Consider the following 20,211-nt stretch of genomic DNA (forward strand, 5'->3'; position numbering starts at 1 on the left):
GACACCAGCCCACGACGCCTCCACCTGCCCACTGCTGCATGTGGTGGGGACAGGAGGGAACCCTGAGCCCTGCCGGGTGCCCCTCCGGGCCCTGCCTGTGCATGTGGCCTGTCCCTGCAGCCAAGTGGCAGACACCAGCTGCGGCACAGCAAAGGCAGTGTCACACATGGAGCGGGCATGGCGCAGGTCTGGGACTGCTTGGTGGAGCCCCACTGCGAGGTCTGCAGGGCTGGGCCTGGCCGATTGCAGAGCCCTGCCCACAGCCATAGCCACGCCGTTCCCGGGGCCAGCAGGGGACCCCAAGGAGGCACATGGCTTCGTGGCTAACGAGAATGAGGGGTCAGGGACTTGAGTGTCCATCTGTGCTGACAGCTGTGTGGAGCCAGCACCCTGTCCACTTCAAGTGTCCACTCACTGCTTCCAGGTCTCTTCCCCAAGTGCGCAGCCGCCAAAACGGTGGGTCTAGGGACACTTTTATCACCCTCAAAGCACCTCGTACCCCAACTCCTCCCTGAGTCTGCTTTCTGGCTCCCTAGCCATGCCTGCCCCTGGCCCTTCCTGCAGCTGGAACCATGGGCGGGGTGGCCTTCGAGACTGGCCTCTGAGCCGGCATTCACTGAGTGGGGCTTACCAGCCCACCCCCCTGCGCCAGAACCTGGCGTGTTTGGTGGATGACTGACCGTGAAGGAGCCTGGAGGAAAAGTGGGTCAGTGCTGCTTGGCTGCTCAGGAAAGGTCAGAGGTTTGAAGCCACTGGCTGCTTGCTGGACAAGAGAAAGACGGACAGTGTTTCCATAGCGTGGGCAGCTATGGAACCCCGAGGGGCCACTCCGCTCTGTCCCCGCCGCTGCTGGGTGTCTGGGCGTCAGGATCCACTCAGTGGCGGTGGGTCTGGCTTTGGGTGTGAACAGTCTCGGGTTTGCTTGTCCCTTCGTCGATGGCCACTTGGCTGCATCTCCCTCTCGGCTGGCTGGGCGGTGTTGCCATGACATCCGTGTCCTCAGTCTGCGTGGACGTATGCCCGCGTGTCCAAGAGTGGGAGTGCACGGGGCTTATGGTCACTCGAAGGAGCCCTGGTGGTGCCGGGGACAAAGCACTTGATGCAGCCGCTCCTCCGGAGACTGCGGGGCAGGGACTCGGAGGCCCCATGGGGCAGGTCTGCTCTGTCCTGTGGGCTGAGCTGGGAGGGTGACGTGGCCTTAGCGAGACACCCTGGCCGACTGTCTCCATGCGACTATACCCAGCACTGGCCTGGACATTCTAAAGAGATGCTCAGCACAGTTGCCTGCAGGGCTGCCCGCTGACCCCAGAAACTGCCCCCAAGAACCCAGAGGGCCTCCAGCAATCACTTCCGTTAAACCAAGTATCTCAGCGGCTGTCAGAAATTTGGCGAAATTGAAGCTCAACTGTATACCTTTAGAATAGGCTGCTGGTGCCGTTGCCCTAGACACAAGAACACATCAAACACCCACTCATCGTGAGGTCAGTGGTTCTAACCCACCAGCCCCCCCCCTGGAAAGACCTACAGCCTCCCAAACCTCCATCCAGTTTACAATACAAAGTACAGGCATGCATGGGGTAGTTCCACACAGGTGGCTGTGTGCCGTGGCTGTGAACCACAGCCTGACCCACTGGGAACTGGGCAGAACAAGCTGTCCAGCAGGGTCAGTGTGAGTTGGGGGCCCCCTGACAGCCAGGTTTGGGTTTGGGTTCCTTCTTGGTCTGCACTCTGAAGCCAAACTCCCTGCCATCGAGTCAATCCCAGCTCTTAGCGACCCTCTAGGACAGTAGAACTGCCTCTGTGGGGTTCTCTTGCCTCATATTTCTCCCGCTGAGTGGCTGGTGGTTTCAAACTGCTGACCTTGTGGCTCGAAGCCCTGTTCGTCATCCACTAGGCCATGAGGGCCCCTTTGGTCTGACGTCCTGTGCCGTCTTGTCCTTTTTTCCATGACTGGCTAAAGGTTGTAAACACGCAGGTGCTTCTGTGTGTGTGTATGTAAAAGTAACAGTGGTCCCTGAGATTGCTGACTGAGGTAGAAAGGGCTTCATGGTCTTTCCCCTCCCCCCCCCCCAATGGACCACTCACCCAGGGACCTCTGGCCTCTTGCCTGTCCTACCTGCTCTCCGTCCTTCCTGGTCACACATACAGGGCACGCCCTGTGCCCCTGGAAGCTACAGGGCCGCCCTTTGCTGAGAACGTCCGACACCGGTTTTGGCCACTCCCTAGGCAAGCGGCTTCTCCAGTGCCCACCTCACCTGCCTCACACCAAGAGGAAGGGCCCCATCTCCAGCTTCTTCAGTGGTCAGGGAAGTTATGCGGGGGCTATTGGGGGTGTGAGGGGTTCAGAAAGTTTCTGGAAAGCTCCATTGTTTTCCTTCCCTTCCCTCCACCCTCTGAATGGTGGGGACATTCAGGGCTGAGGCCAGGGAACCAGGTGTGACCTTCTTGGCTTCTTGTCCTTGGCTTCCAGAGCTTGAGGACACAAGTGTTCGCTTTGGTGACCAGAATGATGCCTCAGGGTCCCACACACCTGACACTCAGCCCCAATCCAGGATGGGCTGAACCCCCCACCCCACCCCTGACTGAGGGTTGGCGGAGGAGAGTCAGGGCAGCTGTGTGTTGAGATGAAGCACAGCTTGTGGCTGGGCATGTAGTTTAGAAACAGCTACCCGGGGAGAGCTTGTCTCTTTAGGAAAAAGACTTCATTCTTAGACAGCTTGCCATGGGAGTGGGGTCAGGGCTCTGGGGGCTAGGACAGCCAGATCTTTGTCCTCACGGCCTTTGTGTCGACCCGCAGTCTCCACTCCCACCCAGAGTAGGGTGGGGGACCTGGCTTGGGTAGCCATGGGGGGAGGGGTGCGGTGGGCCCTGTTCTGGCAACCAGGAGGAGGAGCTGCCTTGTTGCCTTGCTGTGACATTTTTTGGTTGTGGCCCCTGTCCTGTGTGTGACCTGCTTCCCGGTGCCCTGGGGTGGGCGCTTCCAAGGCTCACAGGTGATCTGTTGGTGGGCCGTCGGGGCCCACTGTTGACATTCAGGTCAGGCACTTCGTACCCAGGGCTTCGGCTGGTGGGTCTCAGATCTCGGATGTGGCCCTCTGCACTCTCGTCAGCGGGTGCCGACCCCTGGGGGATGGCACTGTGGCCCAGCCCAAGCCCCTCATTCCCTGCCCGCTGGGTACAGATGAGCACGGCGAGGGCAGGTGGTCAGCGGGGTCCCTGTGGCCATTCCACCCTCTGGGCCCGGGTGCCTGTGGAGGGAGGAGCAGGGGTGGGGGGAGGGTCTTTGTATTACTGGCTGCGGCTTCCAAGGGAGGCAGAGGGGCCAGCTGGCAGCCTGCTGCCTTCTCTGGGAGAGGTTTGTCCTGGGCCTGAGGGAGGGGCCCATGTCCACCTTGGTGCAGTCAGCACTTTCTCCTCCAGTGGCCAGACATGCCCCCAGGAGAGCAGCCACACTTTCCCATGGGACCTGATGTCCTTCTTCCCCGGGACAGGGGGCGACTCTGGCTGCAAGGCTCAGGGACCAGGATTTTGTTATGTTGTGCATTAGTTCGTGTGGGCCGGCCCAACTCGCTGGCAGGGAAAAGGATATTTAGAATGGTGGGGATGGGAATTAGGGGGGACTTGGCCTGCCCAGAGGAGGTAGGACTTTCTGAGCTCCTGCTCTGGCCCTCAGAGATCAGAGCCCGAGGAGTCGCCTTCTTGGGGGGCCCCGGGTGTTTGGACCAGTGGGAACCTGGATGTTTTGGGGACCTCAAGTGTCTGGTTCAGTGGCAGGATCCTCACTCTCTGAGGGGTATCTGTGTTTGAAGGGGCCCTTTGAAGGTACAGGTTTGCAGGGTCCTCCCACGAGCCTCTCATGAGATGCTAGCTTCCAGGGCAGCCTCCCTCTCCCCTGCTCCCCCCCCCCCCCAGCCTCCTGCCACTTGACATGGGAGTCTGGGCACAGGTGTCTGGACTAGCTCAGTCCAGGACTGGGCCAGGCCTCTGCAGTGCCCCTGAGCATGTCCCCTGTGGCTGTGGGCAGGGGGGCTTCCAGGCAGGGTCCTGTGCCGGCATGTGGCCCCAGGGCTGTGTGTGAGGGACTGTCTCCTGGGGGTGCAGGTGATGGAGATTGGGCCTCACTCAGAACACCTGGAGGAGACCCTCACAGGCTTCTCCCGTTGTCAGCCCTGCCTTCTAGACGTTTCCCTCCTGTCCTCCACAGTGACCTCTCAACTCTCCAGGAAAAGACCTTCCATTCTTGACTCCGCTACGGAGCTCCAAATTGCTGCTCTGTCCCCCAGCGTGTGTGACCTGTGCACCCAGCCACGGGGACTGTCATACCCAGCAAGTCCCTTGCATCATGGGGTACAGGGTTCTTCCAGACCCCAGCATGCAGGGCCCCTCTGGACACCGCCCCCCCCCCCCCCCAGGGCAGCCTGCTTTGAGTGACAGCGGCTCTGAGAGACGTGAGGTGTGCTGGCCACTGGAGGCTCCTCCAGCATCTGTCTTTGTGGGCCTTGGCCTAGCTGAGTAGGTGCTGGGGGGCAGGGGACAGAGGCCGGAGAGTGCCCATCCCCCGCCCTGCAGAAGTAGGGCTTCTGAGACCCCTGACCAAGCTTCTGAGCTCACTAATGGTTGGAGGCCAACTTTACTGGGGGCGGGAGGTGCCCTTTTCTTGTGGGTCCGCAATGGGGAGGCCACCCTGAGTCAGCCCCTAGCTCCCTGCCCATGACCTCACCCCATGTCCTTTGGGGAACCACCATCCCTTGCCTGGGGTGCACCTCCTGACACCCCACCCCCGCTGGCGAGCTGGAGGCCCCTGGGCCCTGCGTGCAGCCGGCTCTTGGTGGCACTTTCTGTAACAGTTGACACGAGTTTCATCACGCCCTCTCGGAGACAGGCACAAACCCTCAAGGACGCCCCACCTCCTCTGCAAAACGAGGCCTGCTTAGACCTGCCCCGTCTTCCTGTCTATCTGTCTGTCTGTCTGTCAGGGACGCTGGCTGATGGGTGCGGGCCTCCCTGGCCGAAGCAGCTTCCCTCTGTAGTCCTCCCCAGACCTCCCCCCCTCCCAATTTCCCCTCGGTCCCTGTCACTCGGGTCTCTGGTTGGTTTGGGAAGGAAGCCGTGCCCAGCATGCCTCCAGAGTGTGTGCTCGGAATTCACCATGTCCAGCAGGTTCCGCCTGGCCATCCCACAGCACGGGGCGGGGCTGCCAGTTAGGGTTTCCCCGGCTGCACCTCTCTCCCCGCACGGAGCCCCTGGGGGTTCATCCCGCCGACTCTGGGTAGCCGTCCAACATGTAGCCACGGTGCCCCAGCTCTGCTTTTGTGGGCACAAACCAAACCCAAACCACAGCCACCCGCAGGGCTCTGACGCAGAGGGACCTAGACAGGGTGTCTAACTGTGAGCTTTACGGGAACACACAGGCTCGTCTGCCCCACAGGGGCAGCTGGCTCCTTCTTGCCTCTGCTGGGTGGGCCCTGCTGGGCTGTGGGTTTGTGTGCTGTTGACCACAACCTCGGTCGTTCAAACCCACTGCTGGTTGGGAGGAAGATGAGGCTGTCTGCACCGTGAATGCTGACTGTCTCAGAGCCCGGTGTGGGCTCTCTGTGAGTCAGGATGGACGCGGTGGCAGTGAGTTTGGGGTTAAACGATGCTTCTCTCACGCTCCCCACCCCCCACCCCCCAAAGGTGAACAGTAAAATACCAGAATGACACCTTGTGGGAAAGTGAGTCTCACTCAGGTCAGGGCTTGGAGGAGCATGATGTGTGAGCCAGAGACCCTGGGCCAGCTGGGCCCCAGCTCTTCTGCCTGGGGTCCGGTCAGGGCTGTGAGCCAGTTGGGTCTCAGACTTTCTGCCCGGGGTCAGCGGCTGAGAGAGACAGCTTGCTGGCTTGGCAGAGGTGACCAGTCAGCCTCATTCAGTCCTCCTGGCAGGAGTCAGGCCTTCTCTGCAGAACCTTCTAGAACATGCTATGGGACCAGCTTCCACCAGTCACCTGTATGCAGGTTCAAGCAAGGGTCGCTGACCCAGAGCAGGCAGACCCAGGGTCCCGCTCCTGCTTCCCCCAGCTGGGCTGCATCTGGAGGCAGAAATCCCCCCTCCCTCCCCCTCCACCCAGCATGCACCAGGTCAGAGTGGGACATCGGAATGGCTGAGTCCAGACTGAGTAGGGGGCAGTGAGGCATGGACCCCCCACCTGAGATCCTAGGGGTGCATGGCCTATCCCCTCCCCCAACTGGCAGTGCCCCCCACAGGAGGTCCAGATGCTGGTTCACCAGCAGAAGACACTCCAGGGCCCTGAGGCAGTGCCAGCCATTCTGGGGACCCTCGAGTGACCCCTGCTGTCCCTCAGAAGCCCACATTGAGAGCTGCAGCCGTGAGGGCAGGGAGGTGGGGGCAGCAGGGCCCGAGCCCGGCTGCTTCCTGTGCAGCCCCCCCCCCCCCCAACTAGCCGCTAGGGCTGCCCCACCCTGCCTGTGTGATAGGAAAGGCCATGTCGGGACTGTTCTCAGCCGCCGCCTCAGAAGGGACAGATGGCTGCCACCGGCCCTGCCTGTGATTGAGACAGAGGCCTGTCACCCACGCACTTCCCCTTGGTTCTTTGTAACTCGGTGAGCTCTGTTAGCAGGGGCTTTGCTGTACCTTGTTTCTGACGCCTCCACTCCTCTTCCCCTCGGGGTTCAGCCCTCACCGGCACCCTGCCTGGAAGCCAAACCCCAAACCAGACCCAGTGCCATTGCACTGATGCTGACCCAGAGTGACCCAACAGCACAGGGCAGAAGGGCTCCCATGGGTGTCAACACGCCTGTGAGTCTATAGGAGAAACCCCTGTTGTTCTCCCTCGGAGCGGCTGGTGGTTTTGAACTGCCAACCTTGCGGCTCCCCTTGCCAGCGTCAGTGTGCTGGGGAACAGGGCCTGTGGCAGGTCTTCTCCTGCGCCTGAGGGTCGGAGTGGGCGGTGGGCGGGGCTGTCACCTGCAGGATCCGCCTCCTGTGGGAGGACGGTATCAAGGTCTGTCCCCATAGAGAGTTAGGAGTTAGCTCTTCAGAGACACCACCTCACCCCCCTCCCCCCCCCCGCAACCCTGCCCTGTGCTCAAGGGTTGCTGAATCGGCCTCCACTGGCCGGATGGCAGTGAGTTTGGAGTAACGGGCAGGACGTGCCCTCGGCTTCCCCGCCCACTGGCATTTGCTGGGGAGCACGTTTGAAGCACTTAGGTGAGATGTCTTTCACTGGGCAGACCCTTCAGGCCTCGTTTCTTCTCCGGTCCATGCTGGTGGCTTGCCAGGAGCCTGTGCTGACTCACGGTGGCCCAGCACAGCGGGGACAGCCACCGTGGGTTTCTTAGGCCATCCATCTGTATGGGATTAGATGACAGGAACACCTCTCTCTGAGGAGCAGCTGGTGGAGCTGAACTGCTGACCTTGTAGGAAGTAGCCTGTTTCTAGGTCATGGATATGCGTACGAGCCTCCCCTTTCTGGGTTGGATACCTGCAGCGTCTGTCACGAGGTGTCAGTGTCTCTGATCACCACCAGCGATGTCCCCACAGACATGCCTTCCTCACGCCTCTCCTGAGACCTTCATCTTTTCCACCGGGAGCTGGCAGGGCGGCTCCTGGATCCAAGAACTGGCTGTGGGTCGTCGGCCCTGCTTGTGCCTGTGTCCTGGGCTTCTGCTCGGCCTACATGTCCCTGTGCCGTCCTTGGGTTCTGCCGGGCTTTGTCTGCTTGCCCTGTTTGCTGCCTGTGGGACCATGTTACAGTCACCCGTTTTGATGGTGGAAGTGGCAGCTGCCTTTGGTGTCTGACCCTTTGTGTTCCTGTCGCCGTTTGGGGGCCTGCTATCCAGGCTAGTGTGCGCTGGCCGGGGCCGGGGCCGTGGCCGTGGTAGGTGCTGTGATTCAGTCCCGACTCATAGTGCTTGTATGTGTAACGGAGCCTGCGCCACCCGCGCCAGCATTCCTTTGTTGGAGGCCACGGTGTCCAGCTACCCTGTCCAGCCTTTCCCTTGCTGCCCCTGCCCCGCGCCAGACTTGGTATCCCTCTCCACGGAAGGCTCTCTCCTGACCATGTGTGCAAAGTGCGTGAAACAGCCTCTGAGGCGCACTCTCCTTCCAGCTACACTGAGAACTGCTCAACAGCACTGTGAGCCCCTGGCACCCAGCCGGTCCCTGCCATCTCCCAGGGAAGCTTTTAGCTGTCAGGCCCCGCTTCTGTCCTCACTGCCTGTCCTCACTGCCTGTCCTCACTGCCTGTCCTCACTGCCTGTCCTCACTGTCCTCACTGCCTGTCCTCACTGTCCTCACTGCCTGTCCTCACTGTCCTCACTGTCTGTCCTCACTGTCTGTCCTCACTGTCCTCACTGTCCTCACTGCCTGTCCTCACTGTCCTCACTGTCTGTCCTCACTGTCTGTCCTCACTGTCCTCACTGTCCTCACTGCCTGTCCTCACTGTCTGTCCTCACTGCCTGTCCTCACTGTCTGTCCTCACTGTCCTCACTGCCTGTCCTTACTGTCCTCACTGTCTGTCCTCACTGCCTGTCCTCACTGTCCTCACTGTCTGTCCTCACTGTCCTCACTGTCTGTCCTCACTGCCTGTCCTCACTGTCTGTCCTCACTGCCTGTCCTCACTGTCTGTCCTCACTGTCCTCACTGCCTGTCCTCACTGTCCTCACTGTCTGTCCTCACTGCCTGTCCTCACTGTCCTCACTGCCTGTCCTCACTGTCCTCACTGCCTGTCCTCACTGTCCTCACTGTCCTCACTGTCTGTCCTCACTGTCTGTCCTCACTAACTGTCCTCACTGTCCTCACTGTCCGTCCTCACTGTCTGCACTCACTCTGTACTGTCTGTCCTCACAGTGAGGCGTAGTCTGAGCCTTTGTTCTCTTACAGAGACATCCTTTTGCCCCACACCTTGCAGGCTCCCTCTGTTTGCCATTTCGGAGACTCACGGTTTCCTGGAGCTTCACTCAGGTCCTTTCTCTGGTGCTGTGTGTTCTCGTCATGCACAGAGATTAGAGATGAGTCATTGTATCTGTCTGTTTCCGTCCAGAAAATGCCTTCCTTCCAGAGCCTTCAGCCCGTGGGCACTCAGCAGCCCCTGGGCACCTTCAGCAGACACCCACCATCCTGCCCTCTGTGCTCAGCCCTTCCTTGCTGGTCGTGTGCCACCCATTTCGGCCAGCATCGGGTTGTTTTTTTGTACTGGGAGTGGGGTCCAGTGTCCTTTTGCAATGTGAATATTCACTGAAATGCATTTACATGTTTCTTCCCCTCCATTGCTGTCTTCCGCACATGCTCCGAATTCTTTCTTAGGAGGGTGGTGTTTCCTGGTGCTCAGTCTCCTGCTTTTATCACAAGGTGCCTCTGTTCCACGTCCTGCCCCAGGACTAGCTGTCCCGGGTGTGGGACCCGGTTTGCGGCTGTGTTTTTGTTCTCCGTGTCTCGGGGGGCAGCTCTTTGCCCCTTCTTGTTCCACCTGTCTTCTTGGGAGACAGTCCATCCCTCCACAGCTCACACTTCTCACTCTGGGCCGAGGTGGCTCCTGTTGCCCCTCCTTAACTGAGGGCACCTCTGCGCCATGCTAAGGCTCTTCCCTCACGGGAGCTGCCTTCGAATGCCGCACGTGACTCCTTTGAAGGTGCTGCTGGAACATCATGGGGTGCAGCCCGTTGACAGTGCCTTTTCCTGGAAATCCCAACATCTGGAGCACCTGAGAGTCATTTTCTATTGTTTGCTCTTTATGGTTTTTTTAATTCTAGCATTGTCTTTTCTTCTGTCCTGGTGTGTGTGTGTGTGTGTGTATGTGTGTGTGTGTGTGTGTTGCACTTACTGGAAGCACCATTTGCTAAATCTGTTGACACAATGAGAAGCCTCAGTGATTCCATCCCCGACATAGAGACAGGTTGGTCCTTCCAGATGTGGGGGCTCCAGCAATCGCTGTGACCCCAGGAACTGGAGTTGCCGTGAGCAGAGTGCCCGTCCCCTGGTTCTTAGATCACAGCCATCCCCAGGGTTCTGCTAGCATTCCAACCAGAGTGAAGGCACCACACCCTTGTGTGCATCCCACGGTCCCTCCCTCCATCCCCTGTCCTCCACCCCTGGACCTGAAATGTGCTCCAAGAAGTTGGGGAAAGTACCAGGGTTATTGGGGGGGTGGGGCGTGGGAAAACAGCCCCAGAGGCACCAGCCTTACATTCCTGGCCCAGTCAAGTCCTGTAACGCTTCACTCTTATTCACACGCGCGCGCAGTTTTCTGGTGTCTTCCGTTGTAGGGCTGAGCCGAATTACCCTTTGACCCTGTATCACATACTTTGCAGTACTTTGTTTCTTGCAGGCTGGTTTCCCATCAATCATCGGTGCCCCATGTCTGTCTTGTCAAAAGCACATGAATTAGGGGAAGAGACTGGTCAGTGAGTTTGAAGCTGAGTTAACAACCAGATGATGGGTGGACATCAGAGGGGCCACCACAGAGTTGGGCATGTCACCCACCTGAATCGCTCAGGGAATATGGAGGTATTTTTGAGTTGTCATGGTGAGCTGATGTGGGAGTCAATATTTATTTGGGGGCATCTTCTGCTCTTGTTCTCTTGACCCATGCTTTGGGGCTCTGTGCCTCAGGCATCTGGCATGGGAAATTTGGCAAGACTGGTGGTTTGAAGACAAGCTCATACTAGGACTCTTGGTTGGTGAGACATATGGGCTTCAAATCAGTCTTTCTCATGAAATCTGTTTTGCCATATGGATCATAATTAATTTATTCAACATTCATCCATCTGTTCTTTTGTCCATCCATCCATCCACCCACCCCATCCATCTACACACTCATCTACCCATCCATGTACCCACCTATCTGTCCATCCATCCTTCTATCCATCCACCTATTCATCTACCCCTCTATTACCCATCTATCCATCCACCCATTCACCTACCCCCCCATCACCCATCTATAAATCCATGGACCCACCCATCTATCCATCCATCCACCCCATCCATCTACCGACCCATCTATCCATCCACCCTTCCATCCATCCATCCACCCATCATCCATCTACCCACCCATCTATATCCATCCATGGACCTACCCATCTATCCATCCACCCTTTCATCCATCCATCCATCCACCCACCCCATCCATCTACCCATCCATCTATCCATCCATCCATGGACCCACCCATCTATCCATCCATCCACCAACCCCATCCATCTACCCACCCATCTAGCCATCCATGGACCCACCCATCTATCCATCCATCCATCCATCCATCCATCCATCCATCCATCCATCATCAATCCCTCCCTCCCTCCCTGCATCCGCCCATCCATCAGGTTCCACCCTGGCTGAGCTAGGACATTGTTTTTGAGCTGTGAAACAGAAATGAACAGGGCCTCACCTGCTCGCCCTGTCCAGGGGGTAATGTGGCTTTTGGAAGATCTTGGAGTGCCAGGGAGCCTTGGGGACCTTTTCCTGCTTCTGTCTGCTAGGGCCAAGGGGAAGGAAGGGCTGCATTTTCCTGAGCTTGCCAGCCAGGCCGGCCCAGAGGGGGCTGGTAATGGCAGCCTAGTTTCCCTTCCCAACATGTGCTATCCTTCTGAGTGCATTTTCCCAGCAAAGGGAATTTATAAAAAGCAAGTTAATCCCCCCTTCGTTAAAGTGAATTTTTTTAAATGAGAAAGAATAAAACTAAAATTAAAACACAACCCCTCCCACAACACCAGACCGCCTCAGACGTAAATGCTGGGAATTGTTGTTGTTGTTGTTGTTGTAGTTGTTTGTCGGTTTCTCTTCTGCTAGTTGACTTCCCTCCCAGAAGTCCCACCAACTTGCCAGTCTGGGTTCTCCCCGGGACTTCTGTGGGAGCTGCTTCTCTGCCTGCCCAGCAGCTGGGACACACTTGAGGCGCTCAGCCCGAACTACAAAGCCGGGCTTTGAGGGTGCAAAACAGATGCTGTTTTCATTAAAATAAAAGGCAAACACAATATTTGCATTAATGGAGAGGCTCTGCGAGCACATTTGCATAAAATGGTGGATCATTTTCCAAGAACTGGTTTCTTTTAACTCATTTCCGAGCAGAGGGGGACAAGCCATCTCTGGGCTGATTACTCCCCACAAAGCCTGCTCTGCACCAGCTTGCTGATTTCAAAGGCTGGCTCTCTGACATGCAAATGCGGTGTCAAGTGCAGCCAGAGAATGGCCCACGTGCGCACAGCGGGGCTGCGGCAGCCATTTCCTCTGAGCTTTGTGTGTTTGAAAGTGGGGCTGATGAGCTATTGCTGAAGCTCAGCCACGGGTCTCCTCACGCAGGAACCAGCCCTGCCTCAGTTCCCTACTCATCGGAGAGGCCAGCGTCTCGCGCACACGCGGGCAGTGCCATCTTCTGGGCCTGGGCAGCCTCACCGATGACTGAGAGCCAAGGGAGGCAGTCAGGGTGAAGCAGACCCCCAAAACCCACTACCCACCCCAATCGATCATGAAATAACAGAGATCCTAGGCCAGACTTCCCTGCAGCAGCAGGCCACCAAGGCCCTGTTGAGAAGTTCCCCGTGGAAGCTCGGCTTCTGTGAGGCCCCTGCACGGGTCAGAATGGGTCCAACAGGAGAGGGGACTGCTCATTTGGAGTTGGGACCCCCTGGGTGCCCAGGAGGGAGCCAGTTTTTCTCTGGGACATGCTTGCTTTTCAATTCTGGTGCATATTCCAGAGAAAGTCTACACTCCGACCTAGGACATGACACACTCACAAACACACTGACACACATACACACACACTCAGATATACTCACACACAGACATACACACACTCACCAGACATGCACACATGCAGACATGGGCTCACACAGGGAAACGTGGAGGTTGGCGTGGGCCTGGTGCTGTTGCCTTGGGTGGCGCGCGACTTGCTGTCAGTAGAACCCAGCCGGTGCCACCCAACACCAGCAGCCCGGTCTCTGCCCTTGGTCTTGTTCTCCCGACAGCTGGGTGCTTGTCTTTCATTTTGGTGCTCTCAGGCTGTGGCTGTGTGTGTGTGTGTGTGTGTGTGTGTGTGTGTGTGTGGGGTGTGTGGTGGGAGTGGGGAGGAATAGCCCCCAAGGTCAGGCTCCCAGGGTCTGATACTCCGACTGAGACTCAGCCAGGGCTTGGAACCCACTTGGGGCCCAGGAATAGCGCTGACCCAGGGGTGGGGGTGGGGTGGGGGGCAGGGGGCAGGAGAACACCTGGGGAGAAGGGGAGGGGGATTATGGAGAGGAGGGGAAAGAACTGCCTGCCACAGCTGTTTGCACTGAAAATGATCAATGGCACATGGGAACCATTCATGCAAGATTCAGCAAAACACAACCAAAGGGAAAGGGTTGCAGTCACCCAGGGATCTGTAAGGCACCGCCCTTCACTGGAGGCCTAAGGGACAGGAAGGCGAGCCTTAAAAGGGACGCTTCTCTGGTCGGGAGAGGAGGGCTGACAGAAAACAGCTGAGAACCTGGCCCTCACAATCTCGAAGCTGCACTCAGTCTAGGGGAGCCCTGGGGCCCCTCTCCTGTCCACCTGCGTGTCCTGGGCTCTTGACCCTGGGGCAAGAACAGGTGCTGAAGATAGGTGTACCTGCTACGGATGCCTGGTCTCTTGTCCTGTCTCTAGGCTGACCTCATCTCAGTGCAGAGCAAGGGGGTAGAGGGTGAGGTGGGCTGGGGACCTTCTAGAAGCGAGGTCTCTGCGTTCCTGCCCAGCAAGGTCTACACTGCACTCACAGGCCCCAGGCCATTCTGACCCTCAGGACATAGAACTGGGTTTCTGAAACTGTCGGTCTTTATGGAAGTAGAAAGCCCTTTCTTCTGTGGAGCTCCTGGGGGTTTGAACCGCTGGTCTTGCGGTTCTTAGCAGCCAAGCTCATCAGCTGCCTTGCCACCAGGGGCTCCATCCAGCAACCTTGAATTCACCTGCTCAGGCCATATTCCGGTGCAGCCCTCTTGGGGGTTTAGCCCTGCTCCATGTCCCTGCTGACCCAGCACCAACCTGGGACCCGGAGCCGACCTCTGTCCCCCTCTCTTCCTGCAGCTGGTCTTGCTCACCTTCTGGGTGTCTCGCTCCAGTCCCATCAGCCACAGTGCAGGACACAGCCCCAGGGCACACTCCATCACAGCTCTCTGCTTCATTAAGCAGTGGACCCTCCCTGCCCAGGGGCCTGGCTGGCAGCATCCAGGGTGCTGCCTTTTCAGGCGGAATCAGGTGAAGCGAGCCTGGGGGGCAGGGGGAGGGAGTGTGAAGGGCCCTGGAGAGTCCAGTGCAATCCTCCAAGTGGGCTCTCTTTGGACCCAGGGTGCCCACTCTGCCTGGCGCAATGTCCGGGGCACAGACAGCCAGAGGAGCAGCATGGTGGGGCCTCTGTGTTCTTCATCCTGGAAGCTGGGCCAGCAGAGCAAGACCTGACCATCTGCTTGCACACAAGGATCCAAATAGTGTGGGCCTGCGGGAGTATGTGTGTGTGCATGCTTCTTTGTGTGTAAGATCATGCATTGGGGGAGAACAGGGGATGGGAGTACCTCCTGACTACTAGTCTGAGTTCAAAATGAATCCCTGTAAAAAGTTCAGAGACGAGTGCAGCCTTGATTTTTTTTGGCGGGGGTGGGGGGGAGTGGGTGATGTTTCTGTTCTTAGAAACCACACAGCTTTCAAATTTTGGAAAGGATGATTTTTACAGCGATTCCCAGTGTGCTGCTACAGGGGTCTGGCTGCAGTAGCTGTGTGGGAGGCGCAGTGAGGAGACCCGTGGCGGGCAGCGTGAGCCCGTGGGCGGGCGCCCTTTCTTCCCGGGGCCTCTTGCTGTTGGCACAGTGGATTCAGCTGACCCATAGCCAGTTACCCGCCCGGTACACCAGACAAGGAAACACCACCCGTCCCACACCACCCCCACCCACCTCCCAGACGTCCTCATGTCTGGGCCCATGGCTGCTGCCACTGTGTCTGTCCATCCTGCTGGGCACCTTCCTCTTTTTCGCTGCCCCTCCACTGCCCAAAGCATGGTGTCCTTCTCCAGGGACTGGTCTCTCCTGACATGCCCCAGCATGTAATGTGAAGCCTGGCTGTCCTTGCCTCTCAGGGCGCCTCTTCCAAGCCAGACTTGCTGGTCCTCGATCAGGCCTCGTCACCTGCGCCGCAGTCCAGGTGCTTCTGTTCCAGCCTCCTTGTTCTTCGTCAGGCGCTCACATGCACGTGGGGCTTCTGAAGGTGCGGGCCCGCAGAGGAACAGCCTGGCTTTTCCACACTCTGAAGAGGTCCTGTGCGGCAGAGCGACGCAATGCAGCGGCTCATGCAGGTTCTTGACCGCTGTTTCCATGGGCATTGACCACTTCAGCCTTTCTCCACTGCCCATGATGGCCCGCTTGTGAGGATCGTGGTCTTTCTCACACGGAGCTGTAGTACACGCCGAAGGCCGAAGTCCCTGATCTTCATCCGCAAGGGCTTCTGGTCCTCGTCACTTTCAGCGAGCAAGGTGCTGGCATCTGCCTATCAGGGGTGTCAATAAGCCTGCCCCCTGCCCTGATACCATCTTCTTATCATCAGTGTCTTGAATGATGATTTGGCTAGCTTACAGGTCAAACAGGGATGGTGAGAGGATAACAACCTGGTCACACACCTGTCGGCAGCCCCCGTTTTATTCGCCCAGCAGCGAATTCTATGCTATACACACACACACACACACACACACACACACACACACTGCCATGTTCTGGAACCCCATGCATCCCCAGGCAGCCTGGGGTTGCTTGTGACCCACACACCCAGTGCCTTGTTCGGTGTCTCCTGACAACATTTCCAGGAGGCAAAACCTCCCCTCCGTCGCATCTCAGGGGCATCCTGGCCGCACTTCTCCTGAGACACATCTGTTTCTTCTTTTGGCTGACTGTGCCTGCCAACACCCTCAGTCAATTGCACCCCCCTCCCCCATCTACCTTATCATTTAGATGAAACAAAGAGGGGGAAATGTGCTGCTCAGCCCTCTTATTGCCACCATCAGGCCTGGTCACTGCTCAGCGGCCCCTCCAGAGCAAACCCCTGTCTCTGCGGTTCCCCTGCTGGGTCCCAGGGACATTTACCGAGTGTCTTACTCTGCTGGGTCCCAGTGATGTTTACAGCGTATCCTCCACTGCTGGGTCCCAGTGATGTTTACAGTGTATCCCCCTCTGCTGGGTCCCAGGGACCTTTACACTGTATCCTCCTCGGCTGGGTCTCACTGTTGTTTACACTATATCCTACTCTGCTTGGTCTCAGGGACGTTTACAGTGTATCCTCCTCTGCTGGGTCCCAGTGATGTTTACAGCGTATCCTCCTCTGCTGGGTCCCCGTGATGTTTACAGTGTATCCTTCTTTGCTGGGTCCCAGTGATGTTTACACTGTATCCTCCTCTGCTGGGTCCCAGTGATGTTTACAGTGTATCCTTCTCTGCTGGGTCCCCGTGATGTTTACACTGTATCCTCCTCTGCTGGGTCCCAGTGATGTTTACACTGTATCCTCCTCTGCTGGGTCCCCGTGATGTTTACAGTGTATCCTCCTCTGCTGGGTCCCAGTGATGTTTACAGTGTATCCTCCTCTGCTGGGTCCCAGTGATGTTTACAGTGTATCCTCCTCTGCTGGGTCCCTGTGATGTTTACAGTGTATCCTTCTCTGCTGGGTCCCAGTGATGTTTACAAAGTGTATCCTCCTCTGCTGGGTCCCAGTGATGTTTACAGCATATCCTCCTCTGCTGGGTCCCCGTGATGTTTACAGTGTATCCTCTTCTGCTGGGTCCCGTGATGTTTACAGTGTATCCTTCTCTGCTGGGTCCCAGTGATGTTTACAGTGTATCCTTCTCTGCTGGGTCCCCGTGATGTTTACAGCGTATCCTCCCCTCCTGGGTTCCAGGGACCTTTATAGCATATCCACATCTGCTGGGTCCCAGTGATGATGCAGTGTGCTGTCATCTCCTATGATCTGGGAATGGCTCGAGGCAATGATAACAGCTTCATGAGAAGTTTCGGGATGATTCTAGAATGACTGCAGGCTGCTGGGGAAGTGGGGCTAATAGACTCCTGGAGGCAGGACTTCCCTGCACTTTCTATTCACTAAGGGCAGTGGGACAGGCGCCCTTCCATGATGTCATAGACCAGGGGCTGGAATCCCTGGAAAAGTCTACCCCAGGTATGGCAGACCAGGTGCAGGAGGGCATGGCCTCGTCCCACCTGGATGAGCAGGGCGTGGGAGGGGTACTGGGGCTGGTGCTTCCTATGGCCAATATTGGGGACCCCAGGGTGCATGCTTGCAGTGCCCCACAGTCGCAGGCATGTCTGAAACCGGTGTCTTTTCACTTCCAGACGGACTTTCTGGCCGAGACCAGCCTGTGGAGTTACTCAGCCCTGCTCGCGTGAACCACATGGCCAGCACTGGTAAGTCGCCGGCCCTGCCTGCCTGCCGCCAGAGCCTGCAGCTGCTCTGTGGTGGGGTATGGAGATAGGGGGGGCGATTTGTGGGCTCGGACTCACTCACTAGGGACCGGGCTGTCTTAATGGAGGGGGTTGACAGTAGGAGGAAGCCAGCGCACTTTGCCCTTGAGTCCCAGGGACCCCAGCCCAGGTCAGAGCCTGAAAGGGCTAGTGTGGAGGAAGGTGGCCTGGGCTGGGTCGGCCACAGGATCTGCTGGTGATATGTGACATCTGTCTTTGATGACTCAGAACCCAGGCAGGCTGGACTCCGAATGCTGGATGCCCAGGGGCCAGGGACCTGAAAAGCCTGCTGGCTCGGCTGTGTTCAGTAAAGCGCGTCTCTCCCCCTCCCCACTCATCCCCCACCCCCTGACTCCCCCAGGGGCTCTGCTCAGAGGCCATCAACAAGGTGTTGCTTTCATCCCCTCCACCATGGAGGGGGGAAGATGGCCAGTTTCTTCCCGGCCTTTCCCTAGGCCCGGTGGGTGGCTAGACATGGGGCTCCCAGCTCAGGGGCAGGAACTAGGGGCCGGGAGAGGGGTAGGGCTAGTAGCAGGTGATCAGTGTCCAGAGAGAAGGTGGGTCCCCTGACACGTGTGGACCGATGGCTCTTAGGTGGCTCTTACTGTGGGGAAGGTGGAGGAACTGGTCTGTCTGCTGCATTTCCCAGCTTCTGAGTCACCCTCCTGGCACCAGCTGACCTCCCTCCAGGTGCCACTCCATCTCTGCCTGCGACTGGCAGTTACCGCGTCCACGTCCAGCCACCCCTCCTTTGTGACTGTAGATCGCCCTGGGGATGAGGAAACCTCATTCACCAGGGCTTCCCAAACAGCCCACTCACAATGACCCTGGAGGGCAGAGGGGGTCTTGAGGCTGTCAGGAAAGAAAGCCCCATCTTTCTCCTGTGGAGTGGCTGGAGGTTTCAAACTACTGACCCTGCGGTGAGCGTGACCACGATGCCACCAGGATGTTGAGTTAATTCGTAGTTTCTCTAAAATATCCCCTCCCCCTCTGCTCTGATGAACTATTCAGACATTGTTTCCCTTGCCAATCTCTAAAGGCACGGGCTGTCCAACTGTCTTGTGTCCTGAGTCCTCAGTCAGCTCGGTGTGGCTGGTCTCCCTGAGTTCCCGCCTCAGCGGCTGTCTGTCTCCTAAGTGTGTGCCCTGTGGGTCGCAGCGATTGTCTCCTGTGCCTGCTGGCCGCTGTGTGTGCTCCGGACGACAAACTGCATGCGGTCCACCAGGCTGGTATTAAGGAGATGAGATGGTGGGAGAAGTCAGTGCATGTACGGGGGCAGATGAGCAGGCCGGAGCAGACATGCCTAGCAGGGGAGGGGCCGGTGTTCAGATGTGGGGGTCCAGGCACTAGACTCATCCACCTGTTCATCCATCCATCCTCTACTCCTCCATACAGTCCCTCCTGCGTCCACCCTCCCATCTATCCACTCACCTGCGTAGCCATCCATCCATCCACTCACCCTGCCACATAGCCATCCGTCCATCCATCACTAGCTACTCCTTCATGCTACATACACATATGTACACACGTACATACATACATACATGCATTTATCCATCCATCCATCAACCTCTATTGAGTACGGATATTCTAGGTGATATTGCCTTTGACAGACACCTGGCAAGCATTTGCTTGTGAGTGGAACACAGGGCCTGGTCTCTCCGGATCTCTTGCTAGGCCAGGTGCCTGCCAGCATAACCTGCTCCAGGGACTGTGTGGCATTTACCAGGGCAGGAGGGAGGGGCTTTGATTTTCCATTGGGACTTCGGGGAGAAGGTGAGCTGCCCTGAACAAGCATGTGAGGAAGAAGGAGAGGCTGGCCCAGGAGGGGTCTTGGGTAGGCAGGTGACCAGGACCCGAGCTTGCCTCACGAGGGACACAGCACACTCTCCCCAGGCCCTTAGCGTTGGCGTAGATTAGGAGAGGACCTGAAGAGAACGTTCCGTGTGCACACAGGTGCCGACGGCCACGCGTTAGCAAGTGCCAGGTGAGTCATACACACCCAAGGTCTGAACACAGGTACGGGCCACGTCTCCCACCACCCACTGGATTATCTCTCCACTGTGGCCACGACACCTGGTAAGCAGCTGCGTCCACTGCACGCTGACCTCTGTGGGGAGCCTGGGGTGCTCACTGATGCCTGGGAAGGTGAGCCGGAGGGTCCAGCTCCTCCTGAGGAATGCAGCCCTCTTTAAGATTGCCTGTGCTCTCTCCACCTGAGTTTAAGAAGCGTGTCCTAGTTTTAAGCCTTTCAACTGTTACCATTAAGTAATGCCAGTTCCTTCCGTGGCCAGTGGTTAGGGGAAATGCACAACCACATTGTGAGGCTGCTAAGAAGGAACCCAAGCCCGCATCTGCCAGCGTGTCGTGCTGGGGCTCGGCGCTGGGATCCCGTCCGGGAGCAGGCCCCCATGGCAGAGGGGTTCAGCAGGTGCTTTTAGACAGATGAGGAAGGGGAGCATAGTGATCAGCATCAGGAGAGAACTGGGTCGGGGGAGCCCTTCTGAGCAGCACTGGGACACTGGCTGATGGTTGTGCCCTGGGGTGGGGGGGGGGCTCAGGTTCACACACTCAAACCACGACGGGGAGGGCTGCCTCCTCAAAGCACAGCACCCACATACAATGTTGCTGCAGATCACACAGCAACGGCTGCAGCAGCACCCTGACAGGAGCTGCCTGAGGTTCAGGTCCGACTCAGAAAAGGACCAGGAAGCAGGGGTTTCATCGCTGATGTCAGGTGGATCTTGGCTGAAAG

At 57.8% G+C, this 20,211-nt stretch overlaps 1 protein-coding gene across 1 annotated transcript in view; it reads left to right on the forward strand.

The window, feature by feature from the left end:
• Positions 1 to 20,211, forward strand: part of HDAC4 (histone deacetylase 4) — a 135,888-nt gene that overhangs the window by 63,091 nt on the left and 52,586 nt on the right. The window contains exon 3 of the mRNA XM_075528828.1: positions 17,328 to 17,399. Within this exon, the coding sequence (XP_075384943.1) occupies positions 17,328 to 17,399 (72 nt within the window). The remainder of the gene's footprint in view (positions 1 to 17,327; positions 17,400 to 20,211) is intronic.

This window comes from Tenrec ecaudatus, chromosome 13 (assembly GCF_050624435.1).
Source record: "Tenrec ecaudatus isolate mTenEca1 chromosome 13, mTenEca1.hap1, whole genome shotgun sequence".
Taxonomy (NCBI): Eukaryota; Metazoa; Chordata; class Mammalia; order Afrosoricida; family Tenrecidae; genus Tenrec; species Tenrec ecaudatus.